At 33.6% G+C, this 21538-nt stretch overlaps 1 protein-coding gene across 1 annotated transcript; it reads left to right on the forward strand.

Annotated features, from left to right (window-relative positions):
* The first annotated feature begins 18710 nt into the window (after positions 1-18710).
* Positions 18711-21216, forward strand: LOC129292291 (probable flavin-containing monooxygenase 1). Its single transcript, XM_054929873.1, has 5 exons — positions 18711-19242; positions 19352-19589; positions 19701-19876; positions 19965-20323; positions 20514-21216. The coding sequence occupies exons 1-5, from the start codon at positions 18796-18798 to the stop codon at positions 20851-20853; spliced, it is 1560 nt and encodes a 519-aa protein (XP_054785848.1). The 5' UTR covers positions 18711-18795; the 3' UTR covers positions 20854-21216.
* The last annotated feature ends 322 nt before the right edge of the window (positions 21217-21538 follow it).

Below are 21538 nucleotides of genomic sequence, written 5' to 3' on the forward strand. Positions count from 1 at the left end.
TCTCAAAATTGGGATCCTAAAGATATTTAAAAGAATAAACATAATAATTGTTAGAAATTAGAGTATTTAAAATATGAGAAAATAAGAAATGTGCGATTCAGCATTGAGAAAGAGCAAAAAGGATAGAACAATCATTTTAGAAAAACTGCATTAGCTCGTCGTGGCTAAGTGTACCTTCATTGCTGTAAGGCACATAGGCTAACTAGCTGTGGCCTACGATTACACTCACCATGGCCAAATCCCATTTATGTATTCGACCTTACCCATTGTTCACTATGGCAAAACATCAACATGCAAACCTAAACTTTAAATGCACACAATAATCACTTGGACCTTCGATTAAGGAAATTCAAGAGCCCATACATAGATAATTTGAATATTTACCACTGGTACCAATTATACTTCGATCCAGCATCAAACAAGGATCTTGGAATACTAAGTGCCACTATGAGCATTTAAGCTCTATGCACCTTTGTAATTCTCTCCCTTCTTATATCAACTTGAAATATTGAACCAATTACAATGACAATTAAGCATGCACATTAATCCTATAATTATGCCAAGTATAACAAGCATTAGCCTTAGATACACACACATTTGCATAATAGGCCTTTTCTCAAAAATAGGCCATCTAACAAAATTGCTCGAGTCTAATAAACAAGGCTCACATGTAAATGATCTATAATTCACCTTTACAAGTATATGTATGTAAATCCTAGTATTGGCAAAAATATATGCATCACTACAAATAAAAAAGCAACTACAGATTACAATACTATACTCTAGCCTATAGATCCTCACCTCAGAGGCTCCCCTTTTGCCTTTCTTTGCCTTATCATCTCCTATAAAAACATTAAGAGACGAGAATGAGATTAAACAATCTTATTAAACTACGAAATTTAATTAAACCATATTAAAGTATGGTAGTCACATTCATAAAGGTATTTCATAACATATAACCTATTTCATCACATAGTCACATATATCCAAATTTCAATGCTTTATGATCAATGTAACTACTTTATATCCCTCCTTATATTATCCAACCAAGCCCATGGGCTAGTAATTTGTATAGAACTAACCTATGTGATTGGATTAGTCTTACTCTCCAATTGTGAGAGGTCACCTAACTAAAAGCTTCCACACTTACTCTCGAACCATGGATTCCTCTTCCTTAAATTTCAAGGTGTCATAAGTACCCAACCCATACCATCCAGTTTAAGATCGATGATACTAAGTATCGTGCTTGACTTGTGCCACACTTGTAGTCTATTGGCAATACTAAATAATAAATTTTTCTAACTGCTGTGTGCAAACTTAATGGAGACCATATCATATGGATTTTACAAATATATCCTTTTACTACTTTAGGGTGAATTCTTGCCCATCATGTTCATGCCAGCTTAAATCAACTTATGCAAATCTAATTATGCATATCTCAATAGCCAACATGCATATAAGCAACAGAACTTGCATAATTACAATTCATGCAATCACTTAAACACTACAACACATCATGATCACATTAACAATATAGCCAATCCAAGCATACCATCCATCATATAAACATCATTAATGACAACCAATCCAGGCTCATAAATCAAATTTCATAATCACATTAACGACTATAGCCAATCTAGGCATATAATATACTATATTTCCATAACATAGTATAGCTAATATAGGTCCATAAAATATGTCTCATATCACATAGCATTCGCCTACACACAATTATTTATTCACTACTAGGCATACTTATCATTTAGCAACAATATCAAGTTCACTATCCTATAAGAAATCCATGCCACTTATTTCAAGTCATTAATTTTATAGCAGACAAGCATAGTTGTAGAAAAAATTATATGCTATAATTAAATTCTCGGTTACCTCCACTCTTGGATTACCACTCCAAGAGTCAAATTTGGATTCCTGAGAAAGCTACTTGAAATGTAAGCTCCAAGCTCAATTAGTCCACAACCAAATTTACAAAATGGCATCAATGACTAATTGTCATTAATTAACCCTTAATCATAATTAAGGTAATCCCTCATTAAGCCTGATTAAGCATACCTAGACCCAAAACTAATTTCCATTGGTTTTTTTTAACTCTTATTAGGCTTAATAATCATTGCCCTTAACTCTCATTAGCTTAAACTTAATTATTTAAGAATAGGTTTTACTCTAACCCCTTGTTAATGGCATTTAATTCTACTAACCATTAAAACCTAGGCATAAAAGATTAAATAACTCTCAAACAACCTATTTTAGTCACTATGATGGCTGCAGCTCAACCATTGATTTGGACTACTACTTCCTTAAACATTTAAACTAAAAAAAACATTGATAAAGAGGTAGAAGAGGAAGAAATAAGGCTTACCTAAGGTTGTGGAAGCTCCAATACACTCCCACGAGCCTTTAAAAGGAAACCCTAATAGGGAACTTCATCTTTCTCTAGCCTAATCTCTCATACTTCACTTCTGTCTGTAAAAACATTATGCAAATTTGAGTTTTTAATTTTTTGCCATGCTTGTTATGACAAACTGCACTTCTCACAATAGCGGATAGCCTAAAATGGACAGTATCACTTAAGCCCAATTTCTAGGCTAAATAGCCTCTCAATCCCTATTCTAAACCCTTTAGACGGTGTAATAGGCCAAAATGGCCATCCAAACCCAAATATTAACTCTTATCACCCTCATTCAACCAATTAAACCACCTAATTAATTAATTAAATTAAGTATTAAATAATTTTTAGGATATTACACCCAATTCCTCTCACTTAGTTCCTTATGAGCTGACCTTGATCCATGATATTATGTTTGATCTATACATTTGTGATGTAACATCTTAGAGAATTTAAAACCTAATTAAATGAGTAAATGAGGTTAATTAAGTAAATTAATGTGGTGTGTGGTTATAGAGGGCTAACAAATGCTTTGGGGTGTGGTTTTAGCCTTATGATTAAGTTTAAAGTGAAGTCAGGCCTCTCGAACGTTAAAAAGCAAGAAAAATAAGGAGAAATGGCTTTGTACCATATTCCATGATGTGTGCACGAGATGCTATAGCACACAAGTCATCAAAATGCAGAGATCATTCTTTGTACCATATGTCGCGGTGCATGGTACAGGTGTCGCTGCACACGGTGACAAATTTATAGAATTAAAGTCGCAATACTAACAGAAAATAGAGGTGAAGCAAATGGAAACTAAGGAGCTCATGGAAACCTTTGCTTGGGCTTGGAGGATTAAAGAAATGGGAGTATTTTGGAACTTTTAAACACTAGAGGTAAGTTTTTCAAGCTTGAATCTCTCTTCCTCTTCCATTTTTCTTGAATTTAAAAGTTAGGGTTTAATTGAGAAGGATGATTTTTGGTCCACAGAGGCTATGAATCTGAATCTATTAACTTAAGTAAAGTTAATAAGGGTTGTTTAATCTATTTAAACCTAACATTTATGGTGTTTGAGTTTTGGTAGTTGTGGAGTAATAAATACCCGAATTTCCACCATAAATAAAGTGGTTGGAGTAATGTGGCTCTATCAATGGTTATTTAGGAGTTCAATAAAGTTAAAGAAAGTTAGAGAAAGCTAATAAACCCTACAAGTACCTTTGTAATTAAGGATATTTAATATTGGAATTGTTGAAGTGTAGAGATAAATACTAGAAATAATTCAAGAAGGGATGTTGATGATTTCTATTGTGATTAAATGTAGAGTGATCACATTTAGCACCGTTCAAGCTTTGTGGAGGCTTTGGAGTATGTATTTAAGGGTAAAACCTTTGGCATCTTAAAGGTTTAAGGTAACCAAAGGAATTCTTTCTTGAGCTTTTGTGTGTTAATTGATTTATTAGATTATATATATTAAAATTGAAGTTTGTGAAGTTATTGAAATTCAAGTGTGGCATAAATTATTTGTAAATCAAATATTTTTATTTTGTGGTATTCAATGATATAATTTGTGTAAAGTGCAATCATATGGTTTGTAAAGTTCAATGATGTGTGTATAATGTGGAGTTTGATGAATGTAAAAAATATGAAGTTTCATGAATGTTTGTATAGTAGAGTTCAATGATGAGATATTTGTAAAGTTCAATTAAATGTGTTTTTAAAGAGTTCGATGATATAAAGTAAAGTGGAGTTCAATGACTTGATTATGCATGTTTATGTGATGTTCTTGTATGAGTTGAGTACAACAATGATGTTATGCATGCCTAGACTTTGAGTAATTGTATGCCTTGAAATGTTGCATTATTATGTATCGCATAATCATGAGAGGCGAGAATTCGCCTAGGAAGATGAGTAGTAAGTTGAAATCTATGTGGTAAGGCTACCATCAAAGCTTGATAATTTTTTTAGATTTGTTTATATTTATTATCCCACTTATTCGATGAGGGACTATCCCACTTGTTCAAGGAAGGACTCAAACCTAGCTAGTTTTACACTTATTCAATATGGAAGCTAGTTTAGAAGAATGGCACCCCACAATGTGATGTTTGGGGAAAACACGTGACCCACAAATGAGTTAGGCAACCTTGGTCGGGTAGTCCCTCATGCGTGAATGGCTAGGGTAGTTTTATTTCATAGATGATCCCAGGGTGTATAGCCCATAGTTTTGTGTTAAAGGTATAAAGAAGATATAAAAGAGGTGTAATCATGCATATTATGATAAAAGGGCATCCAGCTGCCCGTATTGTGTCTCTTAAGATGAACTCTTATGATTAATCATGTATTATTATGAACATTGATTTTTATAATATTATCTCACGAATTTATGCCGCTGATGATGAAAAAGAAATATATGTGCTTGAATATGTTGATTTAACTTGATAATGTTTGCCATTTTCATTTAAATCAATTGACATACATTAGTATAAGTTGGAAGAATCTTGGTTACTAAGTGATTGTACTCATCCCTTTCTCTTCGATATTACAGAAGCTATCTCATTTGGTCAAAATTGAGGGAAACAAATGAGGCTTAGGATTCTATCCTAAAACTTGTAGGCCTCGTATATTTTGATTATTATTATGTGTATAATTCATATGATATTGCCAACTAGGGTTGTTCACGTTTTTTAGTTTACTTGTACTAATGGGTTGTTAAATTAACTTGTATATTTTGGACCCTATGGTGTACATATATTGATTATGAAATCTATAGCAGGGCTAAAAACTAGTACAAGTAAAGAATGAGTATGACATGTGATTGATGATAATTAATTGATTATTTATAAGATTGTGGCTCTACCTTCCCTTTTAAAATTAAGGGGTTGAGCATTAAAAATATGTTGCATATGTTATTTGTAAGGTATGGTGTACTGCACTCGTCTGTTTTAGTCTTTTGAGTGTGGTTTAGGGTGTGAATTTGCTTTTGTCACTTGAAATGTGAATTAGGCACCCCAAGTTGTGTTGTAAGAGTGAAAAGGAGTAAGTTTTTAAAATGAGTATCTAAATTTTGATTGGAAAAATGTTATTATTATGAAATCAATGCCATTAGATAGAGTTAAGAGAAAGCTTTCTATAGACACCTAGATCACCTCAATTAGATGTCAGATAAAGAAATGGGACGTGTTGAAAGTTTACCCCAGTTGTTGTTATATGACAGCAATAATTGTGTCAAAATCGTGTAATGCACCACGGTGCATGGATCACAAGCTGCAACCTATGGCACATAGGCAATGTGTCTTAGTGCACATCTTATAAGCCATAACGCATCATCTATTTCCCCTACCTTGTTTTGTTATTTATACTTATTATGCAAATGTTTAAATGGTAAATGATGCTATGCTTCTGCATACATCTAATTACTCTGACTTTAATTTGTAGAAGTATATTGTAATGTTTTAATTTTGAAAACTTAGGATCCTTATTTTGTAAAACTAATACACTTGGTAATCTTTTTGGGATTATCCCTTGATTACTTTAAAATTAGAGTTAATTGGAGAGTAGTAAGGAAGATTTTACATACGGTGTATTTAAATTTTGTGCACAACAAGTTTTTAGCCTAGAGGATCTACCAAGCCACCAATAGGAGCTACAACACCTTCTTCGAGAATGTCAATCCCTCCCGTTATCCCATCTCAACCTCCAACCTCTTCTCCTTTAGCTTCTCTGCCATCATCTTCCTCAGCTCTATCACTTTTACTACATATTAGAAGCCCTAGCCCATCAGCAAGCTTACTACTTTCACCCCCTCCTTTGAAGGTCTTAGAGGATGATGGCAGCCTGCAGGGACTTTATTGTTGCATCATATTTTATTGGCATGGCTGAGCCTTATCGTTCAATGTTGTATATGAAAATGGTGGGAGCTCATCGTTCAAGATTTTCATGGAAAAAGCTCTTATTAGTGCTTTATATGAAGGAGGGAAAGGAGGGAGGGAGAGAGAGAAAAAGTATACAATAGAGTATTTTTATATTATAAAAAATATATAAAAATGGTGGGACTTACTATTAAATATTTTTAATAAAAAATATTGAAATATTCTAACATAAGACCCACTTAACTGAAAAAAAACATTAAAGGCATCACAGACCAAATTTCTATAGTTGAGGGATAAAATTGATCTATAGTTGAGTTTAGGAAGCTTAGTAACCTTTTGGATAAAGTTTAGGAGTGAAAAATAACCCTTAATGCTTAAAAATATCCACACATAGTATAATCCATTTTTTTAAAAAGAACATGAAATACTCTTTCTTAATAGCAAAGGTAAAAGTCACGGCACATAATATAATATTCTATAAACATTTCATTATTAACTAATCCTTGAGTATAGTAATGTTTCTCTAACTGCCAAGCATTTGTTTTGAATCTGGTCCTATCAGCTCTCTTTGGAATAAGGAGGATATTGATTAATTTTGTTAGTTAAACTTGTTTTTTATTGTTTTGCTGTTGGCTTAGTTTATTGCTTTGTTTTTTCTTATTTTGGTGAGTTGTGTGTATGTTGTATTCTTGGTTTTTTTAAGTGTTTGTTAGCTTCAACTACTAGTGTGTGTACTTACTTTTTTTTTGTGATTAATGAAATTGGCTCTTTTTTGGGTATAATCAACTACCAAACATTCAAGTGAGTTCCTGTCCCTTCAATAAAGTATTGAAAGCTCATCACATTGACAAGCAAAAAAATATTTAAGGTAAAAATAATAAAAACTCTAGTCAATAGAGTAGGGAAGAAATAATTTGGCTATCCATACATATATACATACATATAACAATTACGCTCATTGCATGCGAATTAAAATTAACATAATCTATTGAAATATGTATATATTATATACTTAGTTTTATAGTGGGTATTAGGCGGTAGTTAGAAGTTATTAGTATTTATTATTCTGTTTAGTAGCACTTTATATATACATTACTATAAAGCCTTGCAAAAATTGAATCAACATCAAAGAATATTTTTTTTCCCACTCAATTTCTCATGGTATCAAATGTAATAACACCTAATCCAAACACCAATCTTAATCAATAAAATCAAACTCTTCCATGGTAATAAAATATCGACCACAAAAGTCTACCATGGATAAATTGAAAATTCTCTTTACTTGAAATGGGATACCAAGTTTTATAATTATAAACAAATATATAAACTAAAATCAAACTAAATTAGAGTTATAGAATGTATAGAAACATGGAACACCTAAGAAGCTTGGAAAACATTAGCATAAAAGGACAAAAATGTCATTTTTTGCAATAATCTAAGTCATTTGTTGCGGCTCATTATGTTTGCAGCGGCTGATGACGCAAAGGCCATCCATTGCCACTAATGCACCCATACATCACAGTGAGCCTCTTTCATGCAGTGTGTTGTGGTGAAGGTGCCATCTGTTGTTGTGCACTATATAGATATGATAGCACTTTGCTATTTATAAAATAAATCTCTGTTTGATGTCCTATTCAAACAATCTGTGTGTCATGGAAAGCTCATTCCATAAACTAGTTAATGGCACAAATCTCATTACCAAATTCTTTCATACAAAAGAGTTGAACATCTAAACACATTTTAATTACTTTTTACACTTAAACAACAAAGAGGTGTCCAAACCTCAACCAAAGAGTCAAAAGCCCACCCTATCACCTAGACCAAACTTAAAATATTTAAGACAACTTGTGCAACACACCATAGTACAATAATATAGTCCAGATTACATTTTTAATCTTCCACCCTAAATTGATCAAAAGGTAAGGGGGAGGTAAACTGTCATACAATATCCAAAATAATCATGCAATAATTTCAAATAACCTAAAACATATTTATACTAATATTTTAGCCCTAGTTACACATTAACAACTCATACAACTTGACTTTATGCATAAAATACCTGCACTTAACCATAAATCTATGTAATAGTGCAAGTACCCCAAATAATCATCCTAAGTAGAATTGTCAATATTAATGACACATAATGCAAATGAAAATGAGGTATTATTGTAAGAATAGAAAATATTTAAGTCTTAGGAGCTTTTCCCCTATCTTAACCAGAGCTAGTGCTTGAAAATTGTTGAGTACAGGGGTGAGTATAACTATTTAGCAATCAAGATAGTCTACAGCATGCTCATACTAGTCAAATAATAATAGGCATGCAAATTAGGCAACTATAAAAACAATTAATATCATTATCAATACTTTACAATGTAATGTATGGTCAACCACATCTTCAATTCTTCATCATTGCTGACTAAATCTAGAGGCTACACAATAATTAAGAGCTAAACCTATGTGATTGGGATAGCCCAAGCTCTCCAATCATAAGGGGTGACTCAGCCAAGGCTCCATGCTCATTCTTGGATCATGGATTCCCCTATCTTGAACATAAGGGTGTCATAAGACCTTGTTGCCAAATTTGCTAGTTGGGTTTAAAGGTAAGCTTTATTGCCACATTCTCTAGATAGGGTTTAAGGACAAAGCAATAGAACAAACACCAAGGCCTCACGGTGTTGGTATAATTCATGTGGACGCAAATCAATACTCTATTAAGGTGAACTCCTGCCATCAATATGATTGTGCCATATTATAACATCTAAATGACATAGCATATCACAATATCATCATCATCATCATGCTCATGTTCATCCACAATTCCAAAAGCAAGAGTTGAAATCATATTTCTCAATTACATTAATGTACAAGACCCCACTTGCATATTAAAAAAAACTAAAAACTATAGACTTTCATTTAGATATATAAAATATAATTTTAAATTTCACAAACACCTATAATCAATTAACAAGCAATAAGATGAAATATATTTCCTCAGTTACCTCAAACCTTTGAGAACTCAAAGGTTACCCTTAAGAATTCATTTGCTTTTAAGCCAAACTCAAGCTCCCTAGTGCTTTACAAGGTTTGTCAACAATTAATATCAATTACCCATCACAAATAATCATTCAAAACAATACTTCTAACTTCTAAATTTCCTACTTTAATAACCCAACTTCCCAATGAAAAGCTAAATCTCTTATCCAATGTGCTTATTGACTACCATTAACTTCATTTAGCTCTTAGTAACTTAAATAATCACTAATACAATAATGTAAAAATCATCTCTTAGAGACCTAAGGTTTATTCAAAATAGATGACCCAAACTCATAACCTTATAAAAACTTATAAACTAGATGTAGAACACTTAAACAATCCTTATTTGTCCCATTTAGACTAATGGGTTTAGACTTATAGCTTTAGGTGTGAAAATCACACTCTTTCAACCTTAAATCTCATTTCTAAAACCTGTAAGGAGAAGAAGGAGTAGGAAAGATATAACTAGGTGAAATTAAGCTCAAAACACCTTTCAAGCTCTCCAAGATCATTTCCCTGGAAGAGCTCTTGCTCTCTCCCATCGCTTTCTCTTTCCTTTTCTTTCTTTTATAACTCGCATTCACCAATGCATATTTAAATTTTTGTCCATCCACTATGGCACATGGTGCCTTTTGCTACAGTGAATGGTACAAAATAGCCAACCTAAATTTAATTTAATTTGGGCCTAGGTGGCTCAAAACACCACCAAATCTAATCTATAAGCTATAAATAAATTTAAAAGGTTTACTAACCATTCCAAACCATCTTTAAATTGATTAGTAATAAATTTTACTTGTTTAACCTTATTTATTTCACCTAATCCAAGGATTAAAAATCTAGGATGATATAGTAGAGCTCTTCTTATGATTTTTTAAGGTTTTTATTTTCTCTCCAAGCCCTTTCTTTTATTCTCATAAACAAAGAGTGTTTAGGTTAAGGGATGCATTTTGACTCACTATAATCGGAGGCTTTTTTGTCAACACGTGTAGGTCTACCAAGTTGGTTGTCCTCTAATTGGCCAAATCATGAAGTTTTATCACTATTTTATGATCCATATGTCACCATGTCATTTCCGTACAATGAAGCCTTATCAACGTATACATGTGCTTTCTTGCTCTAATCAACTTTCGGTCACTCTTTTTCCACTCAAAATTCCTTCTCCTTTCAATTTACATATTATCTAATGTGAAAAAAACCTTTAACAATACTGGGTCATCTTCATTTGGGACTTTTAGGGAGATGTCATGTGTTCCAACAACTTATACATTGAATAAGACTTTTAAACTTTTTTGAAGGGTTATGGAAAGCTCAATCATCTTCTTGGAATGGGTTATAAGCTTGGGTAGCCTAAGTTTGATATTTAGGATGAAGCTAACTCAATAGTTATGTCTTAGCTATGGGATTCTATAACTCCTAAGTAAGTCATATATGTTTGTTTGTCTTCTACTAAGGAACTTTAGGATATGGTTTACTGGACTTATTCAAAGGTGAAATATGTTTCTTAGATTTATAAGATTAAGACCAAGATTTCTAACATGAAGTAGGGAAGTAAATCTATTACTAAATATTCTACTCATGTGAATAGCTTTTGGCAAGAGTTAGATCATTATCAGTATATTATCTTGAAGAATCCTGAAGATATTGCTACTTTTAAGTACTTTATTGAGAAAGAGTGAATTCTTTAGTATCTTGTAGGATTAAATAAAGAATTTAATCCTATCCACATCCAAATTCTTGGTTAGGAAGAAATATCCTCTCTTAATGAAACCATTGCTATTGTTTTACCAGAAGAAGGCTAAAGGGGTGTGATGATAGAATCCCAACCAGCAGAAAGTTCTACTTTGGTCTTAAAGAATATCGAGATTCACTCTACTAAAGATGACAAATAAGAAGACTCATCCAATATCTCTAACAAAGAACCTATCCAATGTTCCAATTGCAAGAAAGCATGGCACACTAAGGATGAGTGTTGAAAGTTGCATAGTAAGCCCCTGAACATGAAAAAGGGCCAAGCTTATATTGCCACTAATTCTACTAAGGAAAGCTCTAGCTAGCTTGATCTTAAAGGGGAGATAGAGAGATTAGGATCATTACTAGAGTAACTTGATAAAGCTTCTACCTCTACTACAAGTACCTATTTTTAGGGGTTCTCAAGTATTTCCTTTCAACCTTTTTCTGTCTTATTTTCACTTATTGCCTTAAAGAAAGATTTTCTTCACTCTTGGATTGTTAATTCTGGTACCTCAAATCATTTGAACAATTCTTTCAAGAATGTTATTTCATATAATCTATGTCCTAACACTAGGAAAATCATGTGGGGTGATAATCCATAGCCACTGTGGTTGGTCAAGAAGATGTTAGCTTGAGTGATAATCTAGTCTTTAAAAATGTTTGGCACGTACATAAACTTTGTATAAATATGATCTTACTAAAAAGACTTGTTATTGATTTTGATCGCTTTATACTCTTCTCTTCTATCCCTTGTGTCTTTCAAGAGCAAGAGATGAGCCAAATGATTGGACTTGCTAAGGAAAAAGATGGTCTTTACAATATTGATAAAATTAGTGAATGTAGTAGAGTTCAAAGCTTGATGGAATCTTCCCATTCTTAGTTTAAAAGAGTAGAGTCTAGTAAAAATCAAATTTGGCTTTTTCATTTTCATTTAGCTCATTCTTCCTTTAATGTTTTGAAAATTATTGTTCCTTCTTTGTTCAAGGATTTGGTTGTTGAATCTTTTCATTATGATGTTTGTGAGTTTGCAAAACATAAATGATCTTTACTTCTATAAGTAATAAAAGAACTTATGTTCCCTTTAATCTTATTCATAATGATATTTAAGGTCCCTCTAATGTTCGTAATATTATAGGATCTCGTTAGTTTTTTTTCCTTCATTGTGATTTCACCTTGGTAACGTGGATTTATCTACTAAATAAAAATATGATTAGCATTATTTTTTCCTCTTTTTATAACATGGTCAAAGCTCAATCTGGAGTTAGGATATAAAGATTAAGGTCCAATAATGCCAAAGATTTTTTTTCAATCAATCTTTATCCATTCTTCTTGATAAACATGGAATTTTACATGAATCATTTTGTGGTAATACTCCCTAAAAAAATGCAGTAGATGAGAGGAAAAATAATCTTCTTAATGTTACAAGGGCCTTGTTGTCTCAAAAAGCCTTACATAAATTCTCACTCATTTTCCCCCTAATTTCAATGCATCAATTTGTCTCATACCTAGAATTTTTAGGTATGTTGCTTTTGTTCATATGCATCCAAATGTTTTTTTGTTGGATATTCTTTAACTCAAAAAGGATAAAAATGCTATCATCCTCCTTCTAGGAAATTTTTCTTGTCAATAGATGTTACCTTTTTTGAGTTTGACTCTTATTTTAATACTTATCTTAAAAAGGAGAATCCTCTTATTAACAATCAAGGTAATGATCTTTTCCTAAGTGAGCTTCATAGTTCTTCTCCTAGTAAGTCTTCGGAAGCACCATCAACTCTCAACTCTACTCGTCCACTACAAATGTTTACTATAAAGAACAAGAGAAACCTATACAAGTTCAATCATCTCTGAACCATGTAACATCTCGAGTTTTAATCCCCTAATTAATTAAACCTAATTAGGGTAATTAAGTAAGTTGAAGTGATGTGTGGCCAGAAAGTTCTAATAATCATATTTCTTTATATTTCAGCTCTAATTATGTGTCTGATATTAAGGTGGAAAGAAAAATGAAGAGTGATGTTGCTGTACCACATGCTGCGACATGGACATCATTCGCTGTGATGCACAGACACTTCAAATGTAAGGAAGACCTCTCAGTGCCATGCACCGGGGCAAATGGCCATTTTTTACAATTTATCAGACATAAAAATGAGATAGAAATAGAAAAAAAGAAGAGAGGGAATGGAAGAGACCCATCAAGCTCTGTTAGGGTTTGATAGTAGATGATATTGAGAGTATTTTGAAGGCTAGAGACACCCAAGGTAAGTACCATACTCCTTAATCACTCCAGCTCTTCCACATTTATGAGTTTATGGTTAAGGTTTGATAGTAGAAGTGAAATTTAGGTCCATATAGGTTATTGGTCCAAATAGAGAAAGAAGGCTCAAAAGGTAAGAAATTAGCATATTCTACTGTATGCCTCTGGCTTAGATTTATTTTGTGTAATAGCATATAAATGCCAATTCTATGATGTATGCCATCACACTTGCACTATTTTATTGTTAGAAATGTTAGATTTGTATTTTAGGCCCTGAATCTTTGTGTATGTTGATATATATATTTGTTAATAGAGCTAAAATATTAGTGCAAGTGTAGAAATAGACATTTGAGCATGTTTTGATTATTTTGGATATAAAGTAATGACTATTTACCTCTCCCTCTATTTTTGGTAGAATGAAGTTGAGGAGTAAATTTTTGTTATACTGTTATTTTAGTACTTGTGACGTGTTATACTAGTAGTCCTAGGTCTATTAGACATAGTCCAGGTGTTAGGAAAGACATTTGGCACATGTTCAGGGTTTTGGACACCCATTTTGTGTTAAAGTTAGGAAAAGTGGTTAAAATAGTATGGGTGTTCAACTTCTCGGTGTGACTTGTTGTGGAAGTGAAACCTGTGCCATTAGCTAGTTTATGTAAAGAGCATTTCGTAGACATATAAGTCACATCATTCGGATGTCGAATAGAGAATCAGGGTGTGTTAGAAGTTCCCCCAATTCTGTTACCAAATGATAGCAGAATCAGTTGAATTTTTGTGCAACATGTCACGGCACATGACGCTTAAGCCATGGTGCATGGCACAGAGAACATCACGCTACAATCCAGCGTGTACGAGTTGCAGCGCATTACTCTGTGTCACAGCACATGTTATATTTTTCAACCATTTTTGACTTTTTTCACCCCTCTGAGGTATCACATGCTTTCAAAACTTATTTTACTCTGATATGAAGGATTTTGATTGATTTAAACTCATTATTATTTAGAAAACCTGAAATCCCTTGCTTTTTAATTAAACCTTGGTAATCACTCTTTGGGTTAATTCTTTGATTATCATGAGTTTTATTTGTTAACTGTATTTAGTGGAGTAAGAATATTTCAAACCATCTCCTACTCAAGTTTCAAAACCTATACCTAGAAATTGAGAGGTAACTCCTAATTCTCTTGAAAACACTAAAATTACTTCAAATTGCCTTGATGTTTCTAACAATCAAGATGTTGCTATTAATAATTCTAAATTACTTGAGTCTGATATTCACATTGCTTTGAGAGAAGGATCTAGGTGTTGTACCAAATGATCACTATACACAATGTCTTTGTTTCTTTATCATGATAAGTTTCCTTGCAATCACAAAGCTTTCCTCGCTAGTCCTAATCCCATTTCAATACCATAATCCTTATGGGAAGTATTAGTAGATGAAAAATGGGTTAAGGCTATGAAAGTTATGATGTTAGCACTTGAGAACAACAATACATGGGATCTTGTTCAATTACTTAAGGGAAAGAAGCTTATTAAGTGTAAATGGGTGTTTGCTCTAAAATACAACTTTAATGGCTCCTTAGACAAGTATAAGGCTCAGCTTGTTGTAAAAGGTATACTTAAACTTACAAAGTTGATTATGAAGAAACTTTTGCTCCTATTGCAAAGATGAATACTTTTCATATTTTATTATCTTTAGCTGCTACTCATGATTGGGAAATACTACAATTTAATGTAAATAATGCTTTCTTACATGGTGATTTAAAGGAGGAAATGTATATGGAGGTTCCTCTTGGATTTGATTCACATCTTCCTCTTAATACATTTTACAAGCTTAAAAAGGCTCTTTATAGATTAAAACAATCACCAAGAGCATGGTTTGGAAGGTTTTCCAAAGCCATAATTGGCATGGGGTTCAAATAGAGTTAAGGTGATCATTCTTTGTTTACCAAACATTTTGGTTTAAGGGAGTAACAGTTTTACTTGTTTATGTTGACGATATTATAGTAACAGGGAATGATTTGGAAGGAATTCGATCTCTGTGAAGTTAATTGATGAAAGAATTCCAAATGAAGGATTTAGGAAGATTAAAATATTTTTCAAGCATTGAAGTTGCTCATTCGAAGCGTGGCATCTTCATATCCTAATAAAAGTATGTTCTTAACCCTCTCACTAAAATAGGAAAGCTAGAGTGCAAAATTATGGACATTCCAATTGAATAAAATCATAGACTTTATAAGGAAGGAAAGCATCCTCACAAACTAAAGAATAATTAAAAGCCTAGCAAACCATCTCTTCCAATGCCTCCTATTAATAAGGAATCCTACCAAAAGCTTATTGGAAAATTGATCTATCTAACTCATACTTGACTTGACATTGCCTATGAAGTAAGTGTGGTGTGTTAAGTTATGTATGATCTTAAAGAGTCTCATCTTCATGTTGTTTATTGAATACTTGAGTACTTAAAGGGTACTCCGGGAAAAGGCATTTTGTTTAAAGAGGAGGAGAAAACGAACCATTGAAGCATACACTAATGCAAATCATGATGGCAATATAGATGATAGAAGGTCTACATCAGGCTATCTAGGTTCAAAGCTTTATAGTGATAACAAATCTACTATCAACAGTGCTCTTAATCCTATACAACATGATAGGACAAAGCATGTTAAAATTGATTGACCCTTTATCAAAGAGAAGTTGGAGAGTGGTCTTATTTAGACCCCCTACATCCCTTTTGGTGATCAATCAAAAAATGTACTTATAAAGGGATTATTGAGTGAACATTTTCATATATTAACGTCCAAGCTGGGAATGGATAATATCTACTCTTCAGCTTGAGGGGGAGTGTTGAAATATGTATATAATAGGTATATATTATATACTTAGTTTTATAGTGGGTATTAGTTGGTAAGTAACAATTTCAAAATCGAACCAGATTGGACAGTCCGATAGGTTAGACTACCAACTGACACTTGTTTTAGCTCAGTTTGAACCACAAAATCATTTTATCTTTTGAACTAGATTGGGCTGCTTTGAACTAGTAGTTAGATCAAGAACCATTAAAAAACTGCGAACCAGAGCAATTTTGTGAAAACTGGATTGCTTAATTTTTTTTCACTTTTTACTAATTTTAACCCTAAAAAAACCTCCCTGACATTTTAGATACTTTGAGAAGGTGAAAATAGACTTGGTTTGTGCATTTTTTTTCTAATTTTAACCCTATATCAAAATAATACTTTCATTTTCTTTTTTTTAGGACACCTTTTTTGATAAATCCTTCTTTTATATGTCTTAATTTGAATAAATATTTAGGTCAAAAAATTCTAAATTAATATAGGGATATCTATTGTGAGCATTAATATTGAATCATTTGATGTTATGTTGTGTCATGAGACTTATTAGTTCATAATTAACTTGAAATATTTAGCTTTATTTTCAAGTTATGTAGCAATTTTATAGTTATTTCTTATATTTATAGTATTGTATATAAATAATTTTTTAATTTAACTACTATGTCATTGGTTCAACCATAGGTCCAATTGACTGAACTATACATATTGTGAACTGTTAGCATTTTTGGTTCAATGTCCAATTTGGTTTTGAAACATTGATTAAAAGATACTAGCATTTATTGTTCTATGTAATGGTTAGTAGTTAGAAGTTATTAGTATTTATTGTTCTATGTAGTGATATTTTGTATATATACCATTGTAAAGCCTTGTAAAAATTAAATCAATATCAACAATATTTTTTGTATTTAATTTCTCACAATCAAACTTGAGAAACATCGAAATGTGAAAGAATTTCAATTTAGATCGTCAATTTTAACATGGCAACGCAACTCTAGTACTCTTATCTTCAATGGAATACCAGAATTATATATGATAGTTCTTATAGTCATGTCACCTTAAAAAATAAGGGTTAATGAGCATTATGGACCCTAAAGTATTATGCGAAAAGCACCATGAACTTTGAACTCCTAAAATGTGCAAAATAAATCCAAAACTCCTAATACAGAGCAAATTACACCCCACTGTTAACTTATAGATAACATCGCTACCTATTAATTTTGTGAGGTCCAGTCAAATGCTGATGTGGCAGTCCCTTATAGATGTGTCATCTGTTAATGAGTACCACAAATCATAAAGTATTACACAAGTAGCATTCAAGACCTTAAACTCCTAAAATATGTAAAAATTTCTCCTAACTTTGAAATTCAGAGTAAATTACCCCTACCATTTCAATTATGTATCATCCCTCCTCACATATTAACAGTGCCCTCATCTCTCTTCCTTTACTCAATCTATCAGTCGAGGGATTTAAGGAAACATTGATCACATCTCTCTTAGTTGGATTTGAGCATCTTCAGAGTAAATTACCCCTACCATTTCAATTATGTATCATCCCTCCTCGCATATTAACAGTGCCCTCATCTCTCTTCCTTTACTCAATCTATCAGTCGGGGGATTCAAGGAAACATTGATCGCATCTCTCTTAGTTGGCTTTGAGCATCTCTTTATAATGCATGAAAGAATTCAGTCTTTGTAGCCTTAGTTGCTGATTGAATCTATTGATAAAATCATCTACTTTTATAGCCATTGTTTGTAAAATCTCCCATTTCAAACCCAAATTAACAAGTTAATTAAAATCCTTTGATACTTAAACTTCTTTTCAAATGGAATCCCAAGTTTTCATCATTAAATAAGTAAACACTTTTTAAAATAAAACTAAATCAAAGTTATAAAATATATGAAAGCATGAGATACAAATCATTTAAAAAACATTGCCAAAAAAAAGGGGCAAAAAACATCATTTCCTAACATTATCGATTGCATGCCCCAGCCAACAATGCGTTCACTATGATAGATCATGATAAGGCTAATTTAGTTTACATAACAATCAACGTCCTACTCATAAACAGTGGGGATAATTTGTTTTGAATTTTAAAGTTTAAGAATTTTTCACACATTTTAAAAGTTTAAGATTCAGAATGCTACTCGCACAATAATTTAAAGTTATGGTGCTCATTAAACAATGACACATCAATAAGAAACTGCCACATCAACATTTGACTGGACCCCACAAAATTAACAATTAATGACATTATTTATAAATTAACAATAGAGTGTAATTTATTTTAAATTTAAAATTTTAGAGTATATTTTAAATATTTTATAAATTTAAAATCTAGAATACTTTTTACGTAATATTTTAAAGTTCAAAGTACTCATTATCTTCTCTCCTAACTTTCCCCGTTCCCCCTTAAAGGAGGATACACAACATTTGGATCCTGGTTCTTGAAGATCATGACAGTTCAGAAAAGGTTTTTTTTTTTTTTTTTGGGTTCTTGGTTAATAAATAAATAAATAAAATCTCGCATGCAGCGTTTTTCGGCCCCAAAAATATCTTCAAGTAAGGCGGCTTACTTCCATACTTTTAATGGCGCAATATTGACAAAAGCGAGTGCTTGTTGGCTATATAGAAAGTGGGGGAGGCAGCCAGGCAGGCACAGAAGAAGATTGAGAATGGCGATGGAGACGAGGCAGGTGGGCATCGTAGGTGCAGGTATCAGTGGCCTGATTGCGTGCAAATACATACTGCAGAAGGGCTTCCATCCCATGGTGTTCGAAGCCAAGAGCTGCATCGGAGGCGTGTGGTCCAAAACCATCGCCACCACCAAGCTCCAAACTCCCAAACCCCTCTATCAGTTCTCCGATTTCCCATGGCCCTCTTCTGTCGTCCAAGATTTCCCCGACCACAGTCAGGTCCTCCATTACATCACTTCTTATGCCCACCACTTTGACCTCCTTAAGCACGTCAAATTCAACACCCTCGTCCAACGCCTCCACTACCAAGGCCCTTCCCAGCAAGAGACGGCAGCATGGCACCTCTGGGGCGGCACTGGTCACCCTTTCGGCTCCAAAGGAAAATGGAAACTCTCAGTGAAGAACGCCCGCACTGATTTCACCGAGGTGCCTACCTCCATACCCTGCACTCCTTTTTTCCGTGCTCCTCTTTTTTAATTATTCTTATTCTCTCTCACACCTACAGTTTCATTTATCTTCCCTTGTCTTTCTGCAGGAATACATTGTGGATTTTGTGATCCTGTGCGTCGGAAGATTCAGTGATGTTCCTAACATTCCGGAGTTCCCTCCAAATAAAGGCCCGGACGTGTTCCGAGGGGAGGTTATACACTCCAAGGACTATGCCTCCATGGATTATCAAACTGCATCCGAGTATGTCAAAGGGAAGCAAGTCACCGTTGTCGGATTCCAGAAATCTGCTCTGGACATCGCAATGGAGTGCCAAGCAGTAAACGGTGGGGGAGTTGCTTATTCACCGTTCGACCAGGGCCTTTTAAAGCTAATTAATGCTTGTATGCCTAGAATTTGTGGTATTGTTTGAGTATTAATGAATGATATATATGCAGGGAAAAGACATCCATGTAGAGTTGTATACAGGAAAGAGCACTGGAACATTCCAGATTATCTTCCATGGGGACTCCCTCTAGCCTTTCTGTACCTTAATCGCTTATCAGAACTTCTAGTTCACAAGCCCGGCGAAAGCTTCCTACTCAGTCTCATAGCTACTTTTCTTTCGCCCCTGGTTATGCCCATAAATTATCGATATAATAATTAGTATCCTGCAGTTCCAAGAACGAAAATATTAATTTTGTTTTTTTAACCATAAACAGAGATGGCTGTCCTCAAAATTCGTTGAAACCCACATCACGAGGAAGCTTGGATTGCACAAGTTTGGAATGGTACCGCATCATAGCTTTCATCAAGAGATAAACTCTTGCTTGATCTCATCCATGCCCGAGAAATTCTATGAAAAGGTGGAAGAGGGGAGTATTGTCTTGAAGAAAGCACCGAGCTTTAGCTTCTGGGAAGAGGGAATTTTAGTTGATGGAGAAACTACGCCTCTGAAGACAGATCTGGTAATATTAGCAACCGGGTTCAGTGGTGACAAGAAACTCAAAGATATCTTCGCTTCTCCCACTTTCCAGGAGCTTATAGGAGGCTCTCCAAGTGCAACGGTTCCTCTCTATAGGTGAGGCCATTTTACGAGATTCGAGTCAGTCTTATTTATTATTTTAGTCTACGAACTGAGTCCAATTCGACACAATTTAGATATTGTGCAACATTGATAAATGAATGTGTGCAATATATTAGAGAAGAGATGTAAAGGAAATGAAGGGAAAACGAAAAGAGAGTAATGGTTATTGGAATGGTGTGGACAGAGAATGCATACATCCGGAAATACCACAGCTGGCGGTGATCGGATACTCGGAAAGCGTATCAAACTTGTATACGTCAGAGATGAGATGCAGGTGGGTGGCGGAGCTGCTGGACGGGACGTTCAAAGTGCCAAGCATTGGGGAAATGAAGAAGGACGTGAAGAAATGGGAAGAGTACCTGAAGGAATACTCGGGGCAGTACTATCGGAGGTCGTGCATAGGTGCCCTGCATATATGGTATAACGACCAACTCTGCAAGGACATGGGCTGGAACCCTAAAAGAAAGAAGGGATTCTTGGCTGATCTCTTTCTGCCTTATGGCCCTCTCGATTATTCTTCCTGATTCCATTCTCTTCCCTTCAATCTCTATCCGTGCAAAGATGCAAGCAACTCTTTCTATTTTTTTTGACAACAATTCCCTACAAAGATGCATTCAATCGTTCTCATTCGATCATCTTCTTCTTTTTTTCCTTTTTTTTTTTTTTTGAGCTTATGTTGAATGTCTTTTTCTTTTTTTCCAGGTCTTCCAAGTGTTTAACCCCCGCGCCTTTCTTCTCTTTCGCATTTCTTTTCTTTCTTTCTTTCTTTGTTCACTCAGTTGACTTCAAACGAGCCAGTTTGATTTTTCACTGGATGGACAGCTGTTGGCCCACTATATCCTGTCTGTTTATAAACTTTATAAGGAATGAAGTATCACTTGATCCAATACTCACGCCAGCTTGTAACAACAAGCAAGCGCACACAAGCATTTTGCACTTCACTACGATATGCGGAGCCAATAATTCAAGCAGATAGTGTTGTCCCAATTCTCATTTATTGAAATGAAATTTAAAATATTCAAACATATAAAAACACTCATATAATCAAATCCAACCCTTATCACTCATGTTTTCTAGCGGGCCCAAGTACTTAAATTACTGGATATTATTTTATTTACTTTTTTATTTTTATCTAATTTCAGTTTTTATTTTAAAAAAATTAATATTTTCAATTTTTATATTATTTTGCTAACAAATAAAGAAAAAACC

This window comes from Prosopis cineraria, unplaced genomic scaffold (assembly GCF_029017545.1).
Source record: "Prosopis cineraria cultivar Desert tree isolate PC_DT_omini unplaced genomic scaffold, ASM2901754v1 PC14, whole genome shotgun sequence".
Taxonomy (NCBI): Eukaryota; Viridiplantae; Streptophyta; class Magnoliopsida; order Fabales; family Fabaceae; genus Prosopis; species Prosopis cineraria.

Coding starts and splice junctions, on each gene's coding strand:
- LOC129292291 (XM_054929873.1), top strand. CDS start 18,796: ATGGCGATGGAGACGAGGCAGGTGGGCATCGTAGGTGCAGGTATCAGT. Junction 19,243..19,351: donor CCCGCACTGATTTCACCGAG/GTGCCTACCTCC, acceptor GTCTTTCTGCAG/GAATACATTGTGGATTTTGT. Junction 20,324..20,513: donor GCAACGGTTCCTCTCTATAG/GTGAGGCCATTT, acceptor TGGTGTGGACAG/AGAATGCATACATCCGGAAA.